Source organism: Salvelinus fontinalis, chromosome 8 (assembly GCF_029448725.1).
Source record: "Salvelinus fontinalis isolate EN_2023a chromosome 8, ASM2944872v1, whole genome shotgun sequence".
NCBI lineage: Eukaryota > Metazoa > Chordata > Actinopteri > Salmoniformes > Salmonidae > Salvelinus > Salvelinus fontinalis.
Window position 1 is genome coordinate 586,279 of NC_074672.1, and position 26,236 is coordinate 612,514.

General features: G+C 42.7%; 1 protein-coding gene across 1 annotated transcript; it reads left to right on the forward strand.

Moving 5' to 3' along the window:
• The first annotated feature begins 5,363 nt into the window (after positions 1-5,363).
• Positions 5,364-7,914, forward strand: LOC129860332 (C-reactive protein-like). Its single transcript, XM_055930650.1, has 2 exons — positions 5,364-5,473; positions 6,026-7,914. The coding sequence occupies exon 2, from the start codon at positions 6,046-6,048 to the stop codon at positions 6,628-6,630; it is 585 nt and encodes a 194-aa protein (XP_055786625.1). The 5' UTR covers positions 5,364-5,473; positions 6,026-6,045; the 3' UTR covers positions 6,631-7,914.
• The last annotated feature ends 18,322 nt before the right edge of the window (positions 7,915-26,236 follow it).

The following is a 26,236-nucleotide window of genomic DNA, read 5'->3' on the forward strand; positions in this document are numbered from 1 at the left end:
AAGTCCTTCAAAAATAATGTTAACCTGTTGAGGACAGAGGGCGCTGTTTTCATTTTGGGGGAAAATCGTGCCCAATTTAAATGGCCTCGTACTCAATTCTTGCTCTTACAATATGCATATTATTATTACTATTGGATAGAAAACACTCTCTAGTTTCTAAAACCGTTTGAATTATATCTGTGAGTAAAACAGAACTCATTTTGCAGCAAACTTCCTGACAGGAAGTGGAAAATCTGAAATCGATGCTCTGTTCTAGGGCCTGCCTATAAATGTCCTTGATATTTATTAGTATAGATGCACTTCATACGTCTTCCACTAGATGTCGACAGGCAGTGAGAGAAGAAATGGAGTGTATAACTTGATCTGGGGTCGAATAAAAGCTCTTGGCATGACGTGTCACCAGTTTCCTGTTTTCTGGAGAGCGCGTGAAGGGACCTGGTTTTGCCTTCTGAAAAGCTGCCGTTATAGACGACTAATATCTCCGGCTTTGATTTTATTTGATACATGTGACAATATCATCGTAAAGTATGTTTTTTCAATATAGTTTTATTAGATTATTGAAATTTATTCGGGACGTTAGGCGTGTTGCGTTGTGTGCCTTTGTTCAGAAAGGAGAGCTTTGCGCTACTTTGCTAGCTTTCCGTGCTAATTGACTGGAGAAGAGGACATTCTAAAACCAAACAACGATTGTTCTGGACAAAAGACCCCTTGTACAACATTCTGATGAAAGATCATCAAAAGTAGGACCCATTTTATGATGCTATTTCATATATCTGTCGAACATGTGAAATAGTCGTTTGTGCCCAGATTTTGGGTACTCTCTCGCTATAACTAAGCTGTATGTCGTATTGAAGTTATTTTTAGAATTCTAACACGGCGATTGCATTAAGAACTAGTGTATCTATCATTTCCTATACAACATGTATTTTCTAGTAACGTTTATGAATAGTTATTTGGTCAGAATAGTTGAGTCTCATAAAAATATCCGCACATTCTGGGAAAAAGATGCTACGTTAGCACAATGTATAACCACTGATTTCAGCTCTAAATATGCACATTTTTGAACAAAACATAAGTGTATGTATAACCTGATGTTATAGAACTGTCATCTGATGAAGGTTTATGAAGGTTAGTGAAAAATAATATATTTTGCTGGTTTATTCCCTATCGCTAACGTGCCTATTGCTATCGCTAACGTGCCTTGATGAATGAATGCGGTAGTGTGGTAGGCTATTTTAGTAAGCTAATATAATGCTATGTTGTGTTTTCTTTGTAAAACACTTAAAAAAATCGGAAATATTGGCTGGATTCACAAGATATTTGTCTTTAATTTGCTGTACACCATCGATTTTTCAGAAAGGTTTTATGATGAGTATTTAGGTATTTGACGTTGGTGTCTGTAATTACTCTGGCTGCTTCGGTTCTATTTCTGACGGTAGCTGTGATGGTAGCTGCAATGTAAAACTGATTTATACCTCAAATATGCACATTTTTCGAACAAAACATAGATTTATTGTATAACATGTTATAAGACTGTCATCTGATGAAGTTTTTTCTTGGTTAGTTTGGTTGGTTCTTGGTTAGTTAGCTTGGCTTTGTGCATGCTACCTGTGCTGTGAAAAATGTCTGTCCTTTTTTGTATTTGGTGGTGAGCTAACATAAATATATGTGGTGTTTTCGCTGTAAAACATTTAAAAAATCGGACATGTTGACTGGATTCACAAGATGTGTATCTTTCATTTGCTGTATTGGACTTGTTAATGTGTGAAAGTTAAATATTTCAAAAAAATATCTTTTGAATTTCGCGCTCTGCATTTTCAGTGGAATGTGGGAGGAGTTCCGCTAGCGGAACGCCAGTGCCAGACAGGTTAAACGTTATAAAGTTATGTTACACTATTATTGAACACAAAGTGAGTCAATGCAACGTATGTGACTTGTTAACTTCTTCTTAATAGGGGGCGCCATTTCCACTTTTGGAAAAAATAGTACCCAAATTAAACGGCCTCGTACTCTGTTCTAGATCATATGATATGCATAGTATTATTACTATTGGATAGAAAACACTTTGAAGTTTCTAAAACTGTTTGAATTATATCTGTGAGGAAAACAGAACTTATTTGGCAGGCAAACTTCCAAACAGGAAGTGAAAATTCTGAAATGGGTCTCTGTGAAAGGCTTCGCCTATTCAATTGCCTTGTATTTATGGATATGTATGCACTTCATACGCCTTCCACTAGATGTCAACAGGCAGTAGAACGTTGAATGAGGTGTCTAGCCTGATGTGGGACCGAATGAGAGCTTTTGGAGTAACAGGTCAGCCATATTGGCAGTATTTTGCTGCGCACTAGGGTTTGTCGCATCGTTTTCTGCAATGCGTTAGGTAGACACGAAGAAATGCTCCGTCTGGGACGTTATTGGATTGATTTCTGAAAAACATCCTAAAGATGGATTATCAACTGAGTTTGACCAATTTATTAGACTATTATTATGACTTTTTGAATTTTTTGTTCATGCGTACAATCTTCATGGACACGTGAGCTCCACTATGCTAGCCAAAGTTGCTAATTCGACAGAAGAAATGGACATTCTAAAACAAAAAAACTATTTATTGTGGAACTAGGACTCCTTGCACTGCATTCTGATGAAAGATCATCAAAGGTAAGAGAATATTTATGATGTTATTTCATATTTTTGTTGAGTATGTTGACTCCAACATGGCGGAGAATGGCTGAGCGCTGTGTCAGATTATTGTATGCTGTGCTTTTTACTAAAGTATTTTTTTTTTAATCTAACACAGCGGTTGCATTAAGAACCAGTGTATCTTTAATTATATGTCCAACATGTATTTTTCAGCAAAGTTTATGATGAGTTTTTTGGTTAGATTACGTGACTCTCTAAAATTTCTCCGGACAATTTGGAGCATTTTGGCGCCATGTTCACAATGTAAAACCAGGATTTGTAGCTATAAATATGCACATTTTCAAACAAAACATAAATGTATTGTATTACATGATGTTATAAGACTGTCATCTGATGAAGTTGTTCAAAGGTTAGTGATTATTTTTATCTCTATTTGTGGGTTTTGTGAAAGCTATCTTTGTGGTGAAAAAATGGCGTTGTGTTTTGGGCTATTGTGGTGAGCTAACATAAATATATGTTGTGTTTTGGATGTAAAATCATTTAAAAAATCAGACATGTTGGCTGGATTCACAAGATGTTTATCTTTAATTATGTGTACAACATGTATTTTTCATAAATGTTTTATGATGAGTATTTCTGTATTTCACGTTGCTCTCTGTAATTATTCCGGCTGTTTGAGCCATTTATGATCATGGCACCAATGTAAAACCAGGATTTGTAGCTATAAATATGCAAATTTTCGAACAAAACATAAATGTATTGTATAACATGATGTTATAAGACTGTCATCTGATGAAGTTGTTCAAAGGTTAGTGATTATTTTTATCTCTATTTGTGGGTTTTGTGAAAGCTATCTTTGCTGTGAAAAAATGGCTGTGTTTTTTTGGATATGGTGGTGAGCTAACATAAATATATGTTGTGTTTTCGCTGTAAAACATTTTAAAAATCGGACATGTTGGCTGGATTCACAAGATGTTTATCTTTCATTTGCTGTATTGGACTTGTGATTTCATGAAATTATATTATATGATATTCCCTGTGGCGCTAGGCTGGGCTATGCTAGTCAGCGTTTCTGATGAGGAGGATCCCGGATCCGGACCCCTGAACTTATTTTGGCTTGCCATAACAAAGTGGTGGAATACTTGTTGACTTAAGACATTAAATCTAAATTTAATCAATTTTAAATTCAGTGATGTCCCTATTAATTTATTTAGTTGCAATTACTTCCATCACATCTCAACCATACTGCAAAATATATTTTCTCCGACAAATGTTTTTTATAGATTAAATATGGTTTATTTATTTTTATTTTTTATTTTTTATTTTTATTTTTTATCCCCTTTTCTCCCCAATTTTTTCGTGGTATCCAATCGCTAGTAATTACTATCTTGTCTCATCGCTACAACTCCCGTACGGGCTCGGGAGAGACGAAGGTCGAAAGCCATGCGTCCTCCGAGGCACAACCCAACCAAGCCGCACTGCTTCTTTAACACAGCGCGCCTCCAACCCGGAAGCCAGCCGCACCAATGTGTCGGAGGAAACACCGTGCACCTGGCCCCCTTGGTTAGCACGCACTGCGCCCAGCCCGCAACAGGAGTCGCTGGAGCGCGATGAGACAAGGAAATCCCTACCGGCCAAACCCTCCCTAACCCGGACGACGCTAGCCCAATTGTGCGTCGCCCCACAGACCTCCCGCTCGCGGCCGGCTGCGACAGAGCCTGGGGGCGAACCCAGAGACTCTGGTGGCGCAGTTAGCGTTGCCATGCAGTGCCCTAGACCACTGCGCCACCCGGGAGGCCTAAATATGGTTTATTTTAACTATTTTCATAGTTCCTTACTCATGATGAGGGTGTACCATTCTTGATAAACATGGGAAACTGTTAAGAGTGAAAAACCCAGCAGTGTTGCAGTTCTTGACACACTCTGGCACATCCTGCCTGGCACCTCCTGCCATACCCTGTTCAAAGGCACCTAAATATTTTCTCTTGCCTGTTCACCTTTTGAATGGCGCACATACACAATCCATGTGTCATTTGTCTCAAGGCTTAAAAATCTTTCTTTAACCTGTCTCCTCCCCTTCATCTACACTGATTGAAGTGGATTTAACAAGTGACACCAATAAGGGATCTTAGCTTTCACCAGGTCAGGCTATGTCATGGTGTTCCTAATGTTTTGCACACTCAGTGTAGATGTAGCTATGTGGTTTTAAATGTATTTATTTGAGCGGCACTGGTGCACAAAATTCCATGCGCATTCCACAGGTGACAAAAGTGAGTATTCAAAAAAATACAAAAAAATACTGCTCCAGGAGTGCTGCATGACCTGCTTCCAGCATCTGAAGTGTGTATCCTGCCCAGGTTGGGAATTAAAAAGCAGACTTCAAAAAGACGAGTTCTGCTTCGATGGACAATAAAGTTGTATGTAGATGAACCTGTCAATCAGAAATCAGTAAAGGTATAAACAAAATGTACATACTCAAGATACCATGAGGTTGCTCAACTGTAGAGGCCACCCTAACTCAAAACATACATTAATTGACAGGCACACTCACCCACAATCGGATGTCCCAGAATGGGGGCCAAAGTGTGTGCTGTGTGTGTGTGTGTGCACATCTGCACGTGTCAGTCAACACAACAGACCAGTATCACCCAGACCCAAGCCACCCTCACACACACTGGATCCATTGTCAGCACAGATTGAAGTGATGTAATGATCTGGTACTAAGGGAAAGGGGGGTACAGACCCATGGCATTAAGAATAGACAGGCGTGACAGTGAGCTAGCATCACAAGGCTTTTCACTAGAATAACAACCTTAAATCATAAATCATCATGGTAAGAGCAATTCTGTTAGTGTTTTGTGTGTGTTGAGGCATTTCGTTAGAGGATATGCAGTTTATAGTATATGATGTATTTACTACTATTTATTATTTTCATACTAGTTATGATTATTTCTTTCTATCACAGAACTTTTTTTATGGAAGATACAGAAAATAATGTCATACAATTGTTATTGGTAAAATCCAAAATAGTAGATCCAATAGCTCACATCATATTACTTTCAAAGCATTACGTGTGCATACCTCCTCAAGTGAAAGATTCCCTTTTCACTCATGCTTTTCAATTTTGCACTTCTCAGAGAGAAGTCATATGTCCTAATTGCGTTCATGTAAAGCTGTTTTTATACTGTTGTGACCGTAGTACAACGTAATGACCGTCAAGGGGTTTGGACCTCCTAACGGTTAAGGTGTTGGACTGACAGTCAGAGGAACCCAGGTTCAAGTTCCAGTCAGTTAATTTGCTACAATACTGTTGTCATCTTCACCAGTGACTGCTCTAAGTTGATGATGTTGTTGTTGTTGATATTGTTTGTGGTATTGTTTACAGTTGGCCTGGGTAGGAAGGTTATGGTCTTTTCGTATGAGACAGACTTCAGCTTCGTGGCGCTCATCCCCCAGAAGGAAATGGGCCTGCGCGCATTCACTCTGTGTATGCGTGTGGCCACCGAGCTGGAAGGCGAGCAGCAGATCATCCTGTTTGCCTACCGCACCACAGACTACGACGAGCTCAACGTGTGGCGAGAGAAAGATGGCCATGTCGCCTTCTACCTGAGCGGCGATGGCGCTTTCTTCCACCTGCCGCCCATTACCACCTTCAGAACAAGTCTCTGCCTCACCTGGGAGTCCCGTACTGAGCTGGCTGCCTTCTGGGTGGACGGCCACCACAGCACCTACCAGCTGTACAAGCCAGGCCACACTATCCGGCCCAAGGGGACCGTCCTCATGGGGCAAGACACGGACAAACACCTTGGCGACCTGCAGGCTTTGCAGAGCTTTGTGGGAGAGGTGACCGACCTCAACATGTGGGACTATGTCTTGCCGAGGAGCCAAATCCAAGCCCTGCATTACGGACATAAGATCACCAAGGGAAACATCTTTGACTGGGCCACCATTGAGTACCAGCTGAACGGGAATGTGATGGTTGGTGGATGATGACTGACTCGGAGTGGAATCACAAACAAATGCGGATGTGATCCATTTGTGTGTCTGTGCTGGACTGCTACTGCTACTTTAGTTTGGTGTCCTAGGATTAGTCACGTTCACACCTTATGCAGTCAATGGACTATGCTCACGCACAGAATATCAGTGGTTCATAAGAAAATATGACTTACATTTTGTGATCATTAAATAGTCTATGCAAGTCAAAACCAGATCCTTCACCAGACAGGCACCATGTATAGACCATGTATAGCACTACCCTCTTTCAACACAATTCTTCTTTAGACATTCACTATTTATAGAATACTGTAGATACAGTATGTCCTCTCACCTTCTGCATGGATGGTGAGATTAACTATATTTTCTAAGCATTACATTCATTATGTTAATTTATGAAACAAGATGCCAAAATGTTGACACTTTTCACAGTGGAAGTTTATTAGTCGCCTTTTGCAACCTGCTAATTATCATGAATGTTCAGTACAATTTTCATACAGTATTAAAATGAATCTGGTATTTAGTTACAGAGCTAGTGTATTTTTTGCTCTCAGCATGATTTCATGTTTTATGTGGCTTTTTATACATTTCTAACGTGGCTGGTGAGTACTAATTTCAGTGGAATGTATTGTTGATGTACCTAATTTAACCACAAGGTGGCAGTATATGCTCAAGTTTTTATTCAGTGAGCGACGAATAAGACTATTTATTTGTTTATTTGGATCCCCATTAGCTTTTGCAAAGGCAGTAGCTACTCTTCCTGGGGTCCACAAAAAACACAACATGACAAGTAACAAAACATTGATACACTGATATACAAGGACAGTCGCACAAATGTATAATACAATGATGTACAAACAATACAACAAACAAAAATTATTCAAATATTACAACTAAAAATTGTGTGTGTTAGAGTTTGTTGGTGTGTCCCCTCACACAAACAATACGAATGGTGTGGCATTCTTATGCTCAAGATTTCAATTGCCTTTGATACCACTAATGATTCATTATTTTTATACTTCATATTTTAACTGTGCTTCCAGACAAACCATTGCCATAATGTTGCCTTTGGTTAGCACACTCCCTCATAAATTGTCTATGTTTAAACTGATGTAAGAATGCTTTTGGGTCTGAAATTAAATCCTGGCATGTGCATAACTAAAAGTATGTGTCATTTAAGAGAAAATAGGTATTTTAAGTTTTGAGCATCCTATTTGTATTATTGCCTACCTATAATGCCGGTGAGACCTTCATAATATTAAATATTGTTGTTATATTTTATTCCATTGTTTTAACTTGTATTCTTTTAAATTGTTGTTCTTAAATGAAATTGCCTTTGTACATGTCTATTAGCCTATATTTTGTGAATGATGTTCTAACTCAAAAGGAACAACACCACAGAAACAGTATAGACTTTTGTTCACTGTGACAATAATATAGTATAGGGTATAGTCCTGGTAATATTGACCACTGAGAGAAAGCATGTCTCCTCAAGTCCCTGTGCAGACTTAGTAGCCGCCATGTACTGTAGTAGTATGATTGTTGTTCACTATGAACATGTTCTACCTCCTGCCCTCCACCTCCTTAGAGAGGAAGAAGTTTTCAGTGAACACACAGCCTAGGCTCCCCAGAGGGTAGGAAAGTGCAGCGTTCCGAATGTGTGTTTGTGTGTGCTTATTCGGACCCAATCTCCCGCAGCAGGAGCTAAATACGTTGGGAGGGAAGGCAAATGAGTTCTGACTGCGGGTCAGCAGCCAAATGTTCCACCTTCTTGAATGTTGCAATGCATCAATCGCACTGCCCACTCACTGTGTGGTAACACCTTTGTGGACCATCTGCCCAGGCAGGCTCCTCAGCCCTCTGGTTCCAAGCACATGGCTCTCTTTCTCCTCTCCTCCTTTCTCTCCAATCACATCCCTACCCAAGAGGAGTGCTAGCTGCCTCCCAGCCTACACACACACACACACACACACACACACACACACACACACACACACACACACACACACACACACACACACACACACACACACACACCGACCTCCATAACACTACACCCCCTACTCATACCCCCCGTATCACCATATCGTCTTTACTTTGACTTATGGAAGGTTAACTTTTAAGTAAAGTATTTTATTTTATATTTTTTTAAATCAGATGGACTATGAATTAAATATAAATACATCCCATATTGGAGTAGAGATTAGTGATTAAGAATATTTTGGGAGTATTTCTGAACAAATAATTATATTTCATTAGCCTACTTTGGACTGAGCTAAAGGTTTATGGCATGTTAAATGTCAACCTTTCATTTTTTTGTTCGATATCTAGGCACTGTTTTTCACCTTTTCAATAATAAGAATAGACTTTAGTGCCCAAAATAAAATTAATACCCTTTATACACAATCAACTATCAGCATATTTGTTTCAAACATTATTTTATAGGATTATGTACAACCTGATCTCATCCCGTTTGTTTGTCACCAAAAAATTTAACTAATTCATGTTAAAAATGAGTCACATATGTTTTGAACCCCCCTCAACTTCTAAGCAACAATACAACACATTTGACGTTTTACCTAAAAGTTAGGTTCATCTACAACCCCTAAACATTGCTTGTAGAGCCTTTTTAACCTTTTATGGCCAACTCTAGTGAAAAGGTAGGCATATAATGACGTACTCTCTGTCCTCTGAATAGGGTCTATAGCTTGTATTATACAACTGAGGAAACAGTTGTGGGCCGCCTTGTCATGCTCGCAGAGCCAGAGAGAGTCAGCATCGGCGGCCTGTGAGATCTGCATAATCGCCCATGGTGGGGCCGTCTGAGGCAGCACAGTGTGGTGCATGCGGCTCGCTGCCCGTCCCTGCGTGTGTGAGCTGGTGAAATCTCTTCCACACGAGAGGAGATAGACGGCGCAATGGAGGCCCGCGAGCCGGTGGGGGAGACAGAAGGAGGCCCGTTCTGGATTCCTTCGAGCAACTCCAAATAGATTTCCAGGCAAAACATATTTGCATAAGCAAGACAGTGCTATGAGCTATCCATGTGAGCTCTGGCATGTGAGCAATGAACAGATGGATAATTTTTAAAGAGCTTTCTTGCAGAAATGTTCATCCCATTAAAATGCGGATGTTCAGCCTGCTATTGTCTTCATAAAATAACTACTGTTTAATCCTAACAAGACATACTGTATAACACGATATACAGTTCACAATATTGGAGTAATATAAAAAAGTATGAATACCTCATTTTAATATATGTTACATGCATTGGATGGTTACTGGCTTATTCACCCTGCTACCCTGCTTGTAAGTTGTAAGTCGCTCTGGATAAGAGCGTCTGCTAAATGACTTAAATGTAAAATGTAAATGCTACCATCTAGCAAGAGAACAATAGAGGTGCATTAAAGCTGGGAAGGAGAGGCTGAAAACGGCTTCTATCTCTAGGCTTCAGTGTGTATAACAGTCATTACTAGACGGCCTCAGCCCGGTACCCTGCCCTGCACCTTACAAAGTCAACAGGTACTCTACCCTGCATCTTCCAGACTGCTGCCACATATATACAGTATAGTCATTGAACCCTGGTCACTTCAATAATGTTAACATAATGTTTATTATTCTGAAATTCTTTATGTACACGGAACAAATACATGAAACAATTTCAAATATTTTACTGACTTACAGTAAAGGAAATCAGTCAATTGAAATGAATTCATTAGGCCCTTATCTATGGATTTCACATGACTGGGAATACAGATATGTATCTGTTGGTACCTTAAAAAAATAGGTAGGGCTGTGGATCAGAAAACCAGTCAGGATCTGGTGACCACCATTTGCCTCATGCAGCGCGACAAATCTTATTCACATAGAGTTGATCAGGCTGTTGATTGAGGCCTGTGGAATGTATTTCCACTTCTCTTCAATTTCTGTGCAAAGTTGTGGATATTGGCGAGAACTGGAATACGCTGTCGTACACGTAGATTCGGAACATCCCAAACATGCTCAATGGGTCTAGTGAGTATGCTGGCCATGGAAGAACAGGGATATGTTCAGCTTCCAGGAATTGTGTATAAATCCGTGCAACATGGGGCCTTGCATTATCATGGTGAAACATGAATGGCAATGGGCCTCAAGTTCTCATCACGGTATCTCTGTGCATTCATATTTCCATTGTTAAAATGCAATTGTGTTCGTTGTCCTTAGCTTAGCCCATACCATAACCCCACCACCACCATGGGGCACTCTGTTCACAATGTTGACATCAGCAAACCGCTCATCCATAAAACGCCATACACGCAGTCTGCCATCTGCCCGGTAGAGTTGAAACCGGGATTCATCCGTGAAGGGCACACTTCTCCAGCATGCCAGTGGCCATCGAAGGTGAGCTTTTACCCACTGAGGTCGGTTACGCCAAACTAAAGTCAGGTCAAGACACTGGTGAGGACGATGAGCATTGCAGATGAGCTTCCCTGAGACTGTTTCTGACAGTTTGTTCAGAAATTCTTTGGTTGTGCAAATCCACAATTTCATCAGCTTTCCGGGCGGCTGGTGTCAGACGATCCTGCATGTGAAGAAGCTGGATGTGGAATCACAACACTTTTTTGGTTACTACATGATTCCATGTGTTATTTCATAATTTTGATGTCTTCACTATTATTCTATAATGTAGAAAATAGTCAAAATAAAGAAAAACCCTTGAATGAGTAGGTGTGTCCAAACTTTTGACTGTCACTAATATATATATATATATATGTACAGTTGAAGGCGGAAGTTCACATACACTTAGGTTGGAGTCATTAAAACTCGTTTTTCAACCAATCCACAAATTTCTTGTTAACAAACTATAGGTTTGGCAAGTCGGTTAGGACATCTACTTTGTGCATGACACAAGTAATTTTTCCAACAATTGTTTACAGACAGATTATTTCACTGTATCACAATTCCAATGGGTCAGAAGTTTACATACACTAAGTTGACTGTGCCTTTAAACAGCTTGGAAAATTCCAGAAAATTATGTCATGGCTTTAGAAGCTTCTGATGGGCTAATTGACATCATTTGACTCAACTGCCGGTGTACCTGTGGATGTACTTCAAGGCCTACCTTCAAACTCAGTGCCTCTTTGCTTTTTAGACCTCCACAAGTCTGGTTCATCCTTGGGAGCAATTTCCAAATGCCTGAAGGTACCACGTTCATCTGTACAAACAATAATACGCAAGTATAAACACCAGGCGACCACGCAGCCACCACACCGCTCAGGAAGGAGATGCGTTCTGTCTCCTAGAGATGAACATACTTTGGTTCGAAAAGTGCAAATCAATCACAGAACAGAAAAAGACCTGGAGGAAATAGGTACAAAAGTATCTATATCCACAGTAAAACGAGTCCTAAATTGACATAAGCTGAAATACTGCTCAGCAAGGAAGAAGCTGCTGCTCCAAAACCACCATAAAAAGCCAGACTATGGTTTGCAATTGCACATGGGGACAAAGATTGTACTTTTTGGAGAAATGTCCTCTGGTCTGATGAAACAAAAATAGAACTGTTTGACCATCGTTATGCTTGGAGGAAAAAGGGGGAGGCTTGCAAGCCGAAGATCACCATCCCAACCGTGAAGCACGGGGGTGGCAGCATCATGTTGTGGGGGTGCTTTGCTGCAGTAGGGTCTGGTGCATTTCACAAAAGAGATGGCATCATGAGGAAGGAAATTAAGTGGATATATTGAAGCAACATCTCAAGACATCCGTCAGGAAGTTAAAGCTTGGTCGCAAATGGGTCTTCCAAATGGACAATGACCCCAAGCATACTTCCAAAGGTGTGGCAAAACGGCTAAAGGACAAGAAAGTCAAGGTATTGGCGTGGCCATCACAAAGCCCTGACTTCAATCCCATAGAACATGTGTGGGCAGAACTGAAAAAGAATGTGAGAGCAAGGAGGCCTACAAACCTGACTCAGTTACACCAGCTCTGTCAGGAGGAATGGGACAAAATTCACCCAACTTATTGTGGTAAGCTTGTGGAAAGCTACCAGAAACGTTTGACCCAAGTTAAACATTTTAAAGGCAATGCTACCAAATACTAATTGAGTGTATGTAAACTTCTGACCCACTGGGAATGTGATGAAAAAAAAAAAGCTGTAATAAATCACTCTACTATTATTCTGACATTTCACATTCTTAAAATAAAGTGGTAATCCTAACTGACCTAAGACATGGCATTTTTACTAGGATTAAATGCCAGGAATTGTGAAAAACTGATGTCACGTTTTTCGTAATAATGATCGGACCAAGGCTCAGCATATTTGAGTTCCACATACTTTTAATGAATAAAGTGAAACTTAAGCAAATACAAAACAAATAAAGAATAAACGAACGTGACGAAAATGCAGTGCGAACAAACAACTAAACATGAACAATATCCCATAACCCACAGGTGGAAAAAATGCTAGTTAAGTATGATCCCCAATTAGAGACAACGACAACCAGCTGCCTCTAATTGGGAATCATACAAATCACCAACATAGAAAATCAAACCTAGAACCCCACATAGAAAAAAATAAACTAGAACAAAAACCCTTAGTCACACCTTGACCAACTCTGCCATAGAAAATACAGGTTTTCTATGGTCAGGACGTGACAACTGAGTTTAAATAAATTTGGCTACGGTGTATGCAAACTTCTAACTTCAACTGTATATAAAAATATGTTATTTTTATCAAATCAAATTTGATTTGTCACATGCGCCAAATAGAGCAGGTGTAGACCTTACAGTGAAATGCTTACTTACAAGTGTAACGCTCGTCGTGGGTGGAAGAAGAGGAGGACCAATGCGCAGCGTGGTATGTGTCCATGTCAATATTTAATTAATCAACTGAACACTGAAAATACAAAATAACAACGTGAAAGACAGAAACGAAAAAGTTCTGTATGGTGCAGACACACAACAGAAAATACTCACCCACAAACACAATGAAAAACAGGCTACCTAAATATGGCTCCCAATCAGAGACAACGACTGACACCTGCCTCTGATTGAGAACCATACAAGGCCAAACACATAGAAAAGGACAATAGAACAAAACAGAAAATAAACATAGAATGCCCACCCCAACTCACGCCCTGACCAAACTAAAATAAAGACATAACAAAGGAAATAAGGTCAGAACGTGACAACAAGCCCTTAACCAACAATGCATTTTTAAGAAAATACAACAAAAAAGTAAGAGATAAGAATAACTAATAATTAAAGAGCAGCAGTAAATAACAATAGTGTGGCTATATACAGGGGGTATCGGTACAGAGTCAATGTCAATGTGCGGGGGCACCGGTGTCGAGGTAATTGAGGTAATAGGTACATGCAGGTAGTGCAAATAGTCTGAGATGCAAATAGTCTGAGATGATTAGCTGTTCAGGAGTCTTATAGCTTGGACGTAGAAGCTATTTAGGAGCCTCTTGGACCTAGACTTAGCGCTCCGGTACCGCTTTCCGTGCGGTAGCAGAGAGAACAGTCTATGGCTAGGGTGGCTGGAGTCTTTGACAATTTTTAGGGCCTACCTCTGACACCGCCTGGAAGCTTGGCCTCGGTGAGGTATTGGACCGTACGCACTACCCTCTGTAGTACTTTGCGCTCTGCGGCTGAGCAGTTGCCATACCAGGCAGTGATGCAACCCGTCAGGATGCTCTCGATGGTGCAGCTGTAAAACTAGCTAAACAGTTGGGGCTAAAAACAGATGGGGCTCTGCCAACATGTATTCTCTCTCCGTCTCTCTCTCTCTGCCTTCCGAGAGGTTATAAAGTCCCCTGTATGCTGTCTCTTCCTCCCCCTCTGGGCTGTGTGGAAAATTCACCAGACCTCCCCATTAGAGTCAGTCTGAATCAGGGAGCAGGCGTTGCTATGGCCGCCCTCCTGGCACTATTATCGCTCTGCAATGGCAAATTATATGTTTAAAAAACACAAAATCACTGCCTTGCTGGAATTTATCACTCTCCCCACTGGTATCAAAGTAGTAGTGTCGCACGCACACACACACCACCACCACCAACAACCCCCCTCTTGTTAAAACCATCCCTTTTCCATAGAGGCTTTTCACACTTCTTGTGTGACCTTTAGCCTGACCTTTAGTTTAATGTGTGAGCGTGAGAGAGTGTGGAAGACCTTCAGGACAGCTAGGCACGGCACATAACTTTAGAGTTATGCACATGCCTTTAGGTATACTTAGTACATGAGTATAATATAGTAAGCCTGTACATCACGGTTTCCAAACTGGCGGCACGCTGGCCGAATTTGGCCCTCTGGGGATTTATTTTGTCCTCCAAGTTTTCTGAGCAAACAAAAAAAGTAAAAAAAACAACATATTGCTAGACACCAAAGACTGTATAAACACCATCTGTTCCATGGTATTCCCACATATAGTAGAGAGATATCAAGTGAAGCTATTCAGACCCCTTCACCTTTTCCACATTTTGTTACGTTACTGCCTTATTCTAAAATGGATAAAATTAAATTAAACACCTCATCAATCTACACACCATTACCCCATAATGAAGGAATCAAAACAGGTTTTGAAACATTTTTGCAAAACAGAAACACCTTATTTACATAAGTAAATCCTGTTTACATTGATCATCCTTGAGATGTTCCTACAACTTGATTGGAGTCCGCTGTGGTAAATTCAATTGATTGGACTTGATTTGGAAAGGCACACACCTGTCTATATAAGGTCCCACAGTTGAAAATACATGTCAGAGCAAAAACCAATCCATGAGGTCAAAGGAATTGTCCGTGGAGCTCCGAGACAGGATTGTGTCGAGGCACAGATCTGGCGAAGGGCACCAAAACATTTCTGCAGCACTGAAGGTCCCCAAGACCACAGCGGCCTCCATGATTCTTAAATGGAAGAAGTTCAGTTCACATTTTGTTATGTTACAGCCTGTAACGTCCGTCGTAAAATGAAGACCAAGGAACAGCATGGTAGGCGTACATTTTCTTTGTTAAAATGTTCCACCAAAAAAAACAATAAACAACTCAACGAATGAAAAGCTTAGGAGTGCAACCCATGCCACAAACAAAGACAAGATCTCACAACAGAAGGTGGGAGAAAGGGCTGCCTAAGTATGATCCCCAATCAGAGACAACGACAGACAGCTGCCTCTGATTGGGAACCATACTCGGCCAACAAAGAAATATAAACATAGATTTCCCACCCTAGTTACACCCTGACCTACCAAATAGAGAATTTAAAGGATCTCTAAGGTCAGGGCGTGACAGTACCCCCCCCCCCCCAAAGGTGAGGACTCCCGGCCGCAATCCTGAACCTATAGGGGAGGGTCCGGGTGGGCATCTACCCTCAGTGGCGGCTCCGGTTCGGGACGTAGCCCTAGCTCCCTACACTGATCCCTCCGCTTCTGTGGAACCGGACCATGGATCGTCGCCGGAAACTCCGGACCGTGAATCGTTGCCGGAGGAACCGGACCGTGGATCATCGCCGGAGGCTCTGAACTGGGAACCATCGCTGGAGGCTCCGGACTGCAGATCGTCGCCGGAGGCTCTGGACTGTAGCTCGTCGCCGGAGGCTCTGGATTGCGGATCGTCGCCGGAGGCTCTGGATTGCGGATTGTCGCCGGAGGCTCCAGACCGTGAATCGTTGCCGGACTGGGGACCGTCGCCGGAGGCTCCTTGCCATGGATCGTCAATACAGGCTCCGGGCCATGGATCATCCCTGGAGGCTTCGTGCCATGGATTACCACTACAGGCTCCGGGCCATGGATCATCACTGGAAGCTTCGTGCCATGGATCATCACTGGAGGCTCCGGGCCATGGATCATCACTGGAGGCTCCGGGCCATGGATCATCACTAGAGGCTCCGGGCCATGGTTCATCACTGGAGGCTTCGTGCCATGGATCATCACTGGAGGCTTTGTGCCATGGATCATCACTGGAGGCTTCGAACCATGGATCATCACTGGAGGCTTCGTACGTGGAGCCGGAACAGGTCTCAGTGGACTGAGGAGACGTACTGGAAGCCTGGTGCGGGGAGCTGCCACAACATGTCCTGGCTGGATACCCACTTTAGCTCGGTGAATGTGGAGAGCTGGCACGGGACGCACTGGGCAATGAAGGCGCACTGGAGGCATAGTGCGTAGAGCCGGCGCCGGATATGCTGGGCCGTGGAGGCGCACTGGAGGTCTGGAGCGTAGAGCTGGCACAACGCGTCCTGGCTGAATCCCCCCGTAGCACGGCAAGTGTGGGGAGCTGCCACAGGCCGCACTGGGTTGTGCTGGCTAACTGGGGATACCGTGCGTAGAGCTGGCGCAGGATATCCTGGGCCGAAGAGACGCACCGGAGGCCAGGAGCGCTGAGCCGGCACAATCCGTCCTGGCTGAATGCCCACTCTAGCGCGGCAACTGCGGGAAGCTTGCACAGAGCGCACCAGGCTGTGGATGCGCACTGAAGGCATGGTGCGCATCACCGCATAACACGGTGCTTGACCGGTCACTCGCTCCCCACGGTAAGCAGGGGGAGTTGGATCAGGTCTGAACCCTGACCCCGCCAATCTCCCCGTGTGCCTCTTCCCCATTTTTTTGGGGGGGGGGCTGCCTCTCGTGGTTGATTCATTGAGCTAACTCCTCGTAACGTCGCCGTTCCGCTTTCGCTGCCTCCATCTCCTCCGTCGGACGGCGATACTCCCCGGCCCTTGTCCAGGTACCTGCTCCCTCCAGGATTTACTCTCAGGTCAAGTCCTCCTGACCACGCTGCTTGGTCCGTTGGTGGTGGGATCTTCTGGGGCAAAGGTTCACCTTTCAACAGGACAACGGCCCTAAGCACATAGCCAAGACAACGCAGGAGTGGCTTCAGGACAAATCTCTGAATGCCCTTGAGTGGCCCAGCCAAAGACCGGACTTGAATCCAATCAAACATCCCTGGAGAGACCTGAAAATAGCTGTGTATGCTCCCCATCCAACCTGACAGAGCTTGAGAGGATCTGCAGAGAAGAATGGGATAAACTCCCCAAATACAGGTGTGCCAAGCTTATAGTGTCATACCCAAGAAAAGGCTGTAATCGCTGCCAAAGGTGCTTCAACAAAGTACTGAGTAAAGGGTCTGAATAGTTATGTAAATGTCATATTTTAAAAATATATATGTTTTTGGGGGAAAATCTTCTAAAAACCTGTTTTTGCTTTGTCATTATAGGGTATTGTGTGTATATTGATGAGGGGGGAAAACGATTTAATTAATTTTAGAATAAGGCTGTAACATAACAAAATGTGGGAAGAGTGAAGGGGTCTGAGTACTTTCTGAACGCATTGTATGTGATCATATACAAATGCAAGCAAGGTTTGAAATCATTATGTTTTTGTCAAAAGTTATTTCTATTTGGGCTTCTTGCAGTCAATATAGTGTACAGATATTTGTTTATTTTATTTTCCGGCTCCCTGACCATCCGCTCAAGAAAAGGCACTGCTCCACTTTAGGTCCCCAAGACCATGATTGGTAAACACTGCTTTATTGGAGTGGTTGTGTCTGAGTAGTTGATATGATTTGTAAGAAGTTAATAATCACAACAATTTTTACAGTAAATGCTGAAATTTGGTTGCAAAATTATGTCTGAGTGGCTGTTTCCAAACAGACAATAATTGAAAGTCGACATTTACATTTTTACTTTAAAAGTGAAGTAACATAAAATAAGTGCATGTTTTGCTTTAAGTTCGAAAAAAGAGAACGGACAACTTTCATTTAGGGGCGATTTATAGTTATCAAGTAGCTTATATGGTACAAAATCTCTCAGACACTGCATCGTCCACTACTAGAAGGATGCTAAACTAATAAACCAAGTCCAGTAATTTCCTCCAATCTCCATCTCCACTGCAGGAAGACAGACCCAAGGATAAGCAGCAAAGCAGCTCTGTGATCGACTGCGTTATGTGGGACTTTTAGCTGTGAATTTCCTTCGCTTCTGGGCTGGCCTCCCTCTCCTGTAAACATATGAGGCATGCCAGGGTATGTGGCACTGGGAACGAGGCCAGGGCCCTTGATTAAATATTGCAGCCCTCTAAATGGATAGAGATTAACCTCTGTGGCAATGTTAGGGGGTTAATATGCCCCCCGGCCAGAATGAAGAACTCTCCTCCACTCCATCCTCAGGAGGATGTGTGGACATGTAGGGGTGGGGGGATGTTGTACGCATGGGGGGGGGGGGGGGGGGGGGGGGGGTGTAAATGTATGTAATGGAGAGTAGGCCTGTTTTTTCGGTGACGGGCAGAGGCACTAACTTATAGTCTCTATACTATAATGTCTATAGTACATCACCACTTCTTACATGAAGTGAAGCCTAGTAATACTAAAACTTGAAATCTCATTGAAATCTCTAGTCTTAAAAGGTCCTCTCCAATACATCCCTAAATTCCAGTGTCATTCCTAGAAGGACTTGAATAATACTCTCTCTATTAAGTCTGTTTTCACTTCCCCAAACAGTCAAAATATCAACATTTGTTTTCTGATCCTCGCCTCATTTTACTTTTAGGGCTAGATTCAATCCGGGCCGCGGAAGATCCGCGTTATAGTGTAAGGTCATTTTCTGATTGAGCCGACATATACAGTATTTACCGTGAATGCAGTCTCCGCGAATGCGAGAACATTGCCTCTAAATTTCAATTTCACTATAGCGTGGATCTTCTGCAGCCCAGATTGAATATATGCCTAAATTGGAATACAACCTTAACACCTGGGTTGCCTTTTACAGGTTCTGAAGTTAGGAAATTTTCTATAAAACTACTGTAACCACAACTAAAATTCTAGGAAGAAAGTTTTTTTTTAAATGTTAGTCTACTGTTCGCCTAATGTTTGAGTGTCCAGTTATCCATTATTTAGGGGAACATTTTGTCAATGTTAGCAAAAACATTCCGAAATCCTTTCTACTGTAGCATGTTTTGGTGTTAAACTTAGGAGAACATTCCCTTGATGTCATACAAAATGTATCTAGAGCGTGGTTACAATGTTCCCAGAATACGTAAGGGATAATCAACAAGAACCTATGCTTTCTATGGAAAATAATGAATGACGTGGAACTCACCTTCCACAGAGTTGCCTTATTTTCCAGAGAACGCATAGAGCCACGAGTTTATTATCGCTTTTATATCATGGCTATAATGTAAGATATTTTCCGCAAAAATTTTTTTTTCAACATCCACTGAAGTAGATAGCAAGTTTTCTAGATAGTGACAGTAGTTGCCTTGGTAACCAAACAAAGAGACTTGCTTGTTTAGCTAACCAAACCATCAGTCCTAGTTTGCTATTTTAAAAGTCGATTTTAACAATGCCAGTAATGTTTTCAATTTGACTTTTCTTTTAAAAGCAGATCAAACATATACCATGTAAGAATTAACTATAGCCATTGAATTCTACTGTGCAAATATACCTTTCGTCACAGGGAAATAATGCACGCTCGAATGTACTTCAAGTCAATCAGAAACGAGTGCCATGGTATAAACAACGTTAATGTTCTAGATGTGTTTTATGGGATGTTGCAAGAACGTTCATATGTCCAGTTTTCTGAGGGTTAGGAGAATATTGCATCAACGTCCCACCAAACATACACAGAATATGGTAGCTATGTTCTCGGAATGTATGATATTGTTCTAGAGACGTTTCATGGGAACGCTGCAATAACATTTCAGTGTATCATAGTCCCAAAGAAACATTCTCCCCTCCACAATTTGTTTTATTACACATTACACATCGGACCCTATGAACATGTGCCTTCAATGCTAGTAAGTCAGGAGTCTTTCTGTATTCTCTCCTATATACATATACTGTAGGCTATTAAGATTTGTAAATCCAATATAACAGGTGCATGATCTGAAATAAATTATTTTTGCCCTTGGATTAACACACATAATGATTGACTGTGGGTAAATCGACGTAAGGAAAATATCTTTCTCAGGCACATTAAGTAAATGACTGTCCCTTTTAATTGCGGGCTGTTTTCTAGGCCCTGTTACGTCAGCTCAACATTCTCACTGGATTATTTACGGGTTGGTTTTGTATAGTTCAACGGGCCTGAAAAGCTTTTACGGATGTGTGTGTTTTGAGGTTTTCTCATGAAAACCCCAGAGTGAATTATTTATTAACAGACATAGCCTTTGACAATGGAAAAAATATGAATATATGATCCCAGTATTTCTTTAAGAAATGATTTGCATTTAATTGTTTATTCAGTATGATATTACGTTAATTGAGTTTGAGTGTCATCAATGTGTTATTGCAAAATCAACTGCAATGTCTATAATGAAGTTTGATCAGCACATTATTCATGATATCCTGACAATATTGTTCACAAACATCTGGATGGTATGTTTTCTTTCTGTTTATTTAGCTGCCAATAAAATGCACACATGTCCACTCATTCCTATTAGGATAATAGATTTACACACACACACACACACACACACACACACACACACACACACACACACACACACACACACACACACACACACACACACACACACACACACACACACACACACACACACACACACACACACACACACACACACACACACACACACACACACACACACACACACACACACATCAACACAGAAAATAAACTGTGTACACACATGCATACGCACACACGTGTGCGAACACACACACACACACACACACACACACACACACACACAAACACACACACACACACACACACACACACACACACACACACACACACACACACACATACACACACACACACACACACACACACACACACACACACACATCAACACAGAAAATAAACTGTGTACACACATGCATACGCACACACGTGTGCAAACACACACACACACACACACACACACACACACACACACACACACACACACACACACACACACACACACACACACACACACACACACACACACACACACACACACACACACACACACACACACACACACACACACACACACACAACCAACACACACACAACACCCAAGCACTCTACGCCAGTAGGCAGGGACTAGCCAGAAAGATTGAAAGCAATTAAAACTATCATCTGCAGTGGCTCTGGGCAGGCCTGTGGCTGCGAGAGGGGGAGCTGCCACTGTGCATCAGCCTCTCCGTCTCAGCAACACACAGCCACAGAAAGGAGTGCAGAGGAGGCCCTCTCCAAAACATAGATGTGCTGCTAGAGTCGTATACACACTCAACGCACAGTAGCACCTCAGTGCTCCATCAACCCTCCCATAATGTCTGCTATAGCCCTTGTTAACATATAGACAGAAGCGACACACCACACTGCTAGTGTGCAGTTCAACTTGAAAACATCCTATAGCTCGAGCAGCAACTGAAGACACGGCAGTCAGAACACTAGTTACAACACCAGTAGAGCTTCCTTGAAGACAGATTATGTCACGCAACAAGAGCCACACTCAACATAATGGCAATGTTCCCAAGCTCTGCAGGAGTCATATTTGCCCTCACTGTGGCAACACTGTACACAATTGCGACATAGCTGTGCCAATTAGCTCAGTGCTGGGACTTCCACTTCGTCCCCTAACTCCCTTAAAACCAAGGCCGCAAGTCTGACTGTAAGGGCCAAGTGAAATAAATGGAATATGCTTGTTACCTCAAAAAGCATGGCATGTCTGGGGCAACTTTCAGGCCCTTGGAGGTGAAATAGATGGGCTGATGTGTTTCCATGATGGTACTATAGATTTACCAGTAATAGGGAGAGCTACCCCAGTAGGCCTGTATACAGAGATACAAGCCTTCCAATAATTGCTAATTTGAATGTAAGAATAAAGTATTTAGTATTATCTGCTCCCTGCATGAGTCTTAAAGGCCACTTGGTATGAGAATGTACTGTAGACACCGATACTCATTTGCACACACACACACACACACACACACACACACACACACACACACACACACACACACACACACACACACACACAGAGATACACAAAAGCACACAAACAGAACCAATCTGCCCAACCTGAGTTGATGGGAGTGACTCCAAGCTGGGTTTAGAGCTCCATGAAAAGGTGGCTGTCTGACTTAGTCTGTCCAGTCCTTTAACAAGTGTCCTCAGGACAGGACATCCACCCCTACATAATCAGCCATTGGAACAGTCTCTCGCTCTCTCTCTCTCTCTCTCCTCTGTCAACCTCAACAGATTGGCCCAGCCTGTCACTCTTGCTTAGAGTCAACATTACCACCGGTGGTTTCCCTCTTCCTGGCTCCTCTTTTTTTTCTCCCTGGTGCGTTTGAATACATATCCCGTCCCTGTCTAATTTGACAGGACCCTGTTTTGTTAGGCTGACAGGCTGATAGCCGGACACTATAGGCCGCAGAGACCACCAGCAAAGCACCAGCCAGGGCGGCCCCTGCGGTGCCAGGCCCGATCACCCTCCACGTCTCTTGGGGCGATACGGGCATAGAGAAGGGATAAGGGGGGCAGAGTGGGACAGAGGGCCGGTTTGGCTGGTTGTGCAGGTTAACTCTGTCACACCGGCCACAGCAGACTGGGCCAGACTCCCATAGCCTACTGACACCCGTCACTGAGCCCCTCAAAACCGGTGTTAATTTCATCAAAAAGAAATGTGTTTAAATATTAGTCAAACATATACTTTTCAGTGGCAATTGACAAGCTGACTAAATACACCCAGAAAAAAACTATAACTAAAGAAAAATATTTTTCATTTCAGTTGACTAAAATGAGATGAGACGAAATGATCTCTGTGATTCAAATCTGACTACTACTCTAAGTGGACTGGACACTCTTTTTTTGAAGAGATTCAGAGCTTTTCATTGATATATTAATATTAGCAGTACAGATGCGAAGCGTAGTTCTGTTCAGCAGTGGGAAAAACGCAGGGTCCCGGGACAAGCGAGGACAAGCGATGCAGGTGGGCAGACAGGCTCCGCTTCAGCTCCACTTCCGATTATACACAAATGGTTACTGGACTTGAACTTCAGCCATTGGGACTCATGACTCGACCATTGGTGATTTGAACTTGGACTCGGACTCGAGAACAGGGGACTTGGGTTTCGATTCGGACTCGATTCGGTTTAGTGACTCGACTACATCACTGGTCGAAACAGTCATTAGCTCCCGTTCAAAGTCATTAACTCCGGTTCTAGTTTTTGACATTAATGTGGCTGTAGCGTCTGTGGATTGTTGATAACAATGGCAATGACGCGACCGAGTGACGGAGATGCAACTCATACTACTTTTACAATACTTTGCGGAACCATCTTGTGATTGTGCTACTCTCTCTCTCTCTCTCTCTCTCTGCGCTTGTCTGTGTCTGTTTGTTTTGTATGTAATGTGTAACATCTATGTAGGCTAAATTAGGAATTTACATGGCCAGATAATTCTTATATATTCTTATATATGTTTGTCGTATTTCTGCTGTTGGGAAGAGAATAGGATGTTATGCAGAAAAATATGTTGGTAGGAGAAGGCTATGTATGTTTGTGCACATGGAAGTGACTTCCATGTTTACTACAGATTAATGAGGCAATACAAATTTGATGTTACTAAAATGTGACTAAAATGAAAGGGAATTTAGTTGACTAAAATGGCCCACTAATGTCATTTTGACCATAACTAGACAAAAATGTGACTAAATAAATAAAAAAAGAGTTCCAAAATTAACACTGCTCTAAACAGGGTGGTGAAAAGAGCAGGCAGTGGGGGCATCTGATGACTGGTGACTGGGGCTGCCACTCACAGCCAAGGCCCTAGCCATCATCAGAGATATCAGGCCTGATGGGGAAAGGGGGAGAAGGGGGTTAGTCTATTATTGTGTGTGTGTGTGTGTGTGTGTGTGTGTGTGTGTGTGTGTGTGTGTGTGTGTGTGTGTGTGTGTGTGTGTGTGTGTGTGTGTGTGTGTGTGTGTGTGTGTGTGTGTGTGTGTGTGTGTGTGTGTGTGCGTGTGTGTGTGTCAGCCCCTTTAGGCTGCCTGTCTGCCTGACTGTGACCTGCTTGACTGTTATAGGGGTTACTTGGTAGGTGGGGGGAGCCTGGCTGTTTTGGCGTGGACAGGTACCCAAGATTAAGACAGTGTGTTTTCTTTTCTTTGACAGGGCTAGTTGTTGCTAGATGACCGAAGGATGGCATTAAGACAAAAACATCCCAGTCAGATTTGGGTGCGCTCATGATCTCAAATTTCAAAACCCTATCATGAGGAGATATCAATACCTTTCTCCAAAAACGTGTGATTCTAACATTCGGTCTAGCAAGCTGGTGAGGGACACTGACTTTCAACAACCTAAGAGAGAGAGATATAAAGAAAGAGAAGAGAGAAGAATAAAGATAGAGAGACGAGAGGTGAGAGGATGACAGGCAGGCAGAGGGGTTGGCGGTGAGGGACTTACGCAGGTCTGTGCATTGTGAATTATTAAGGTTTACTAATACTTCATAAATCCCCTCTTTGTCCTGTCCATTACCGGCCTGTCACATCCGCTTGCCGTGCAGAGACTGAGTCACCCGCTTCATCCGAATGACAGAAGTTAAACAGTCTTTCTTCCAGAGGAGATGGGGGGATGGAGGGAGAAGAGGGAAAGGGGGAGGGAGGGGGCAACAGCACTCTGCAAGTAGGCCCCAGGGCTGGAGGGATGGGTTGGGAGTGTGGAGTGTGTATGCAGGACAAGTGTCTGTGCGTGTGTGTGTGAGTGAGAGAGAGTGAGTAAGAGTGTGTGTATCTGTGTGTACAGTATGAGTGAGTATAGTACATTATAATATTATATTTGTGTGTGCGCTCATGTGTGTGTATTCGTGTATGTATGTGTGTGCGTGTGTGTGTGTGTGTGTGTTTGTGTATTGATCTTCATGTGTGATTTTGTGGGTCCATGCTGGAGTTTCTTATATATTCCACATGCACCCCCCTAACACCAGCAAGCCCCCCATCTTACCCCCTCCTCCGCTCCTCCTCCCCAAAACAACAAGCCTCGCCTCAGTGCGTGCCTGGAGGACTATCTCCGCGGTCTCGACAGCCGAGCTGGTCGTTGCCCCGAGTGCTGAGGAGCTGTCGCCTCTCATTAGCATCGCCGTGGTGACCCAGAGTCCTGCCTGCCTGCTCCTTGATTAGAGCGAGGTGGAGAGGGGCGGGTGGTTGAAGAGTGGGGGGAACGAGGGGGAGCCCCTTCCAGAGCTGCTTTTAAAGATCAGTGATTTGGTCAATTTGCCTGGCAACTCCAATCCCACAAAAGGTCAATGATGACTCAATGGACCAGTCAGAGAAAGCAGGCTGTCACACACAGGGTGTGTGCAAGTGTGTTTTTGTGTATTGCGTGCTTGTGTATGTGTGCATGGAGGAGTGAGAAGATCGACGTAAGTACGTTTTGAACAAAATTCCACAACAGTTGAGATTCAACTCAGCATTGTATTAGAAAAGTAGGCCTACACAAGTAAGTACACTCAATGGGCAAATTCACACCCAAGCAGGCACATCCATAACCATGCACACTGTATACAACAAACACAGTAACCTACTCACTTAAATGTGCACAGATATATGCAATATGCACATAGAGCAGACATTGATTTCTTCAAAATGTAATGATGCTTCTGTTCATGCATCCCTTTGAAAAC

Bases quoted from the DNA above. Each gene is read 5' to 3' on its own strand.
- LOC129860332 (XM_055930650.1), top strand. From the start codon at position 6,046: ATGGTCTTTTCGTATGAGACAGACTTCAGCTTCGTGGCGCTCATCCCC.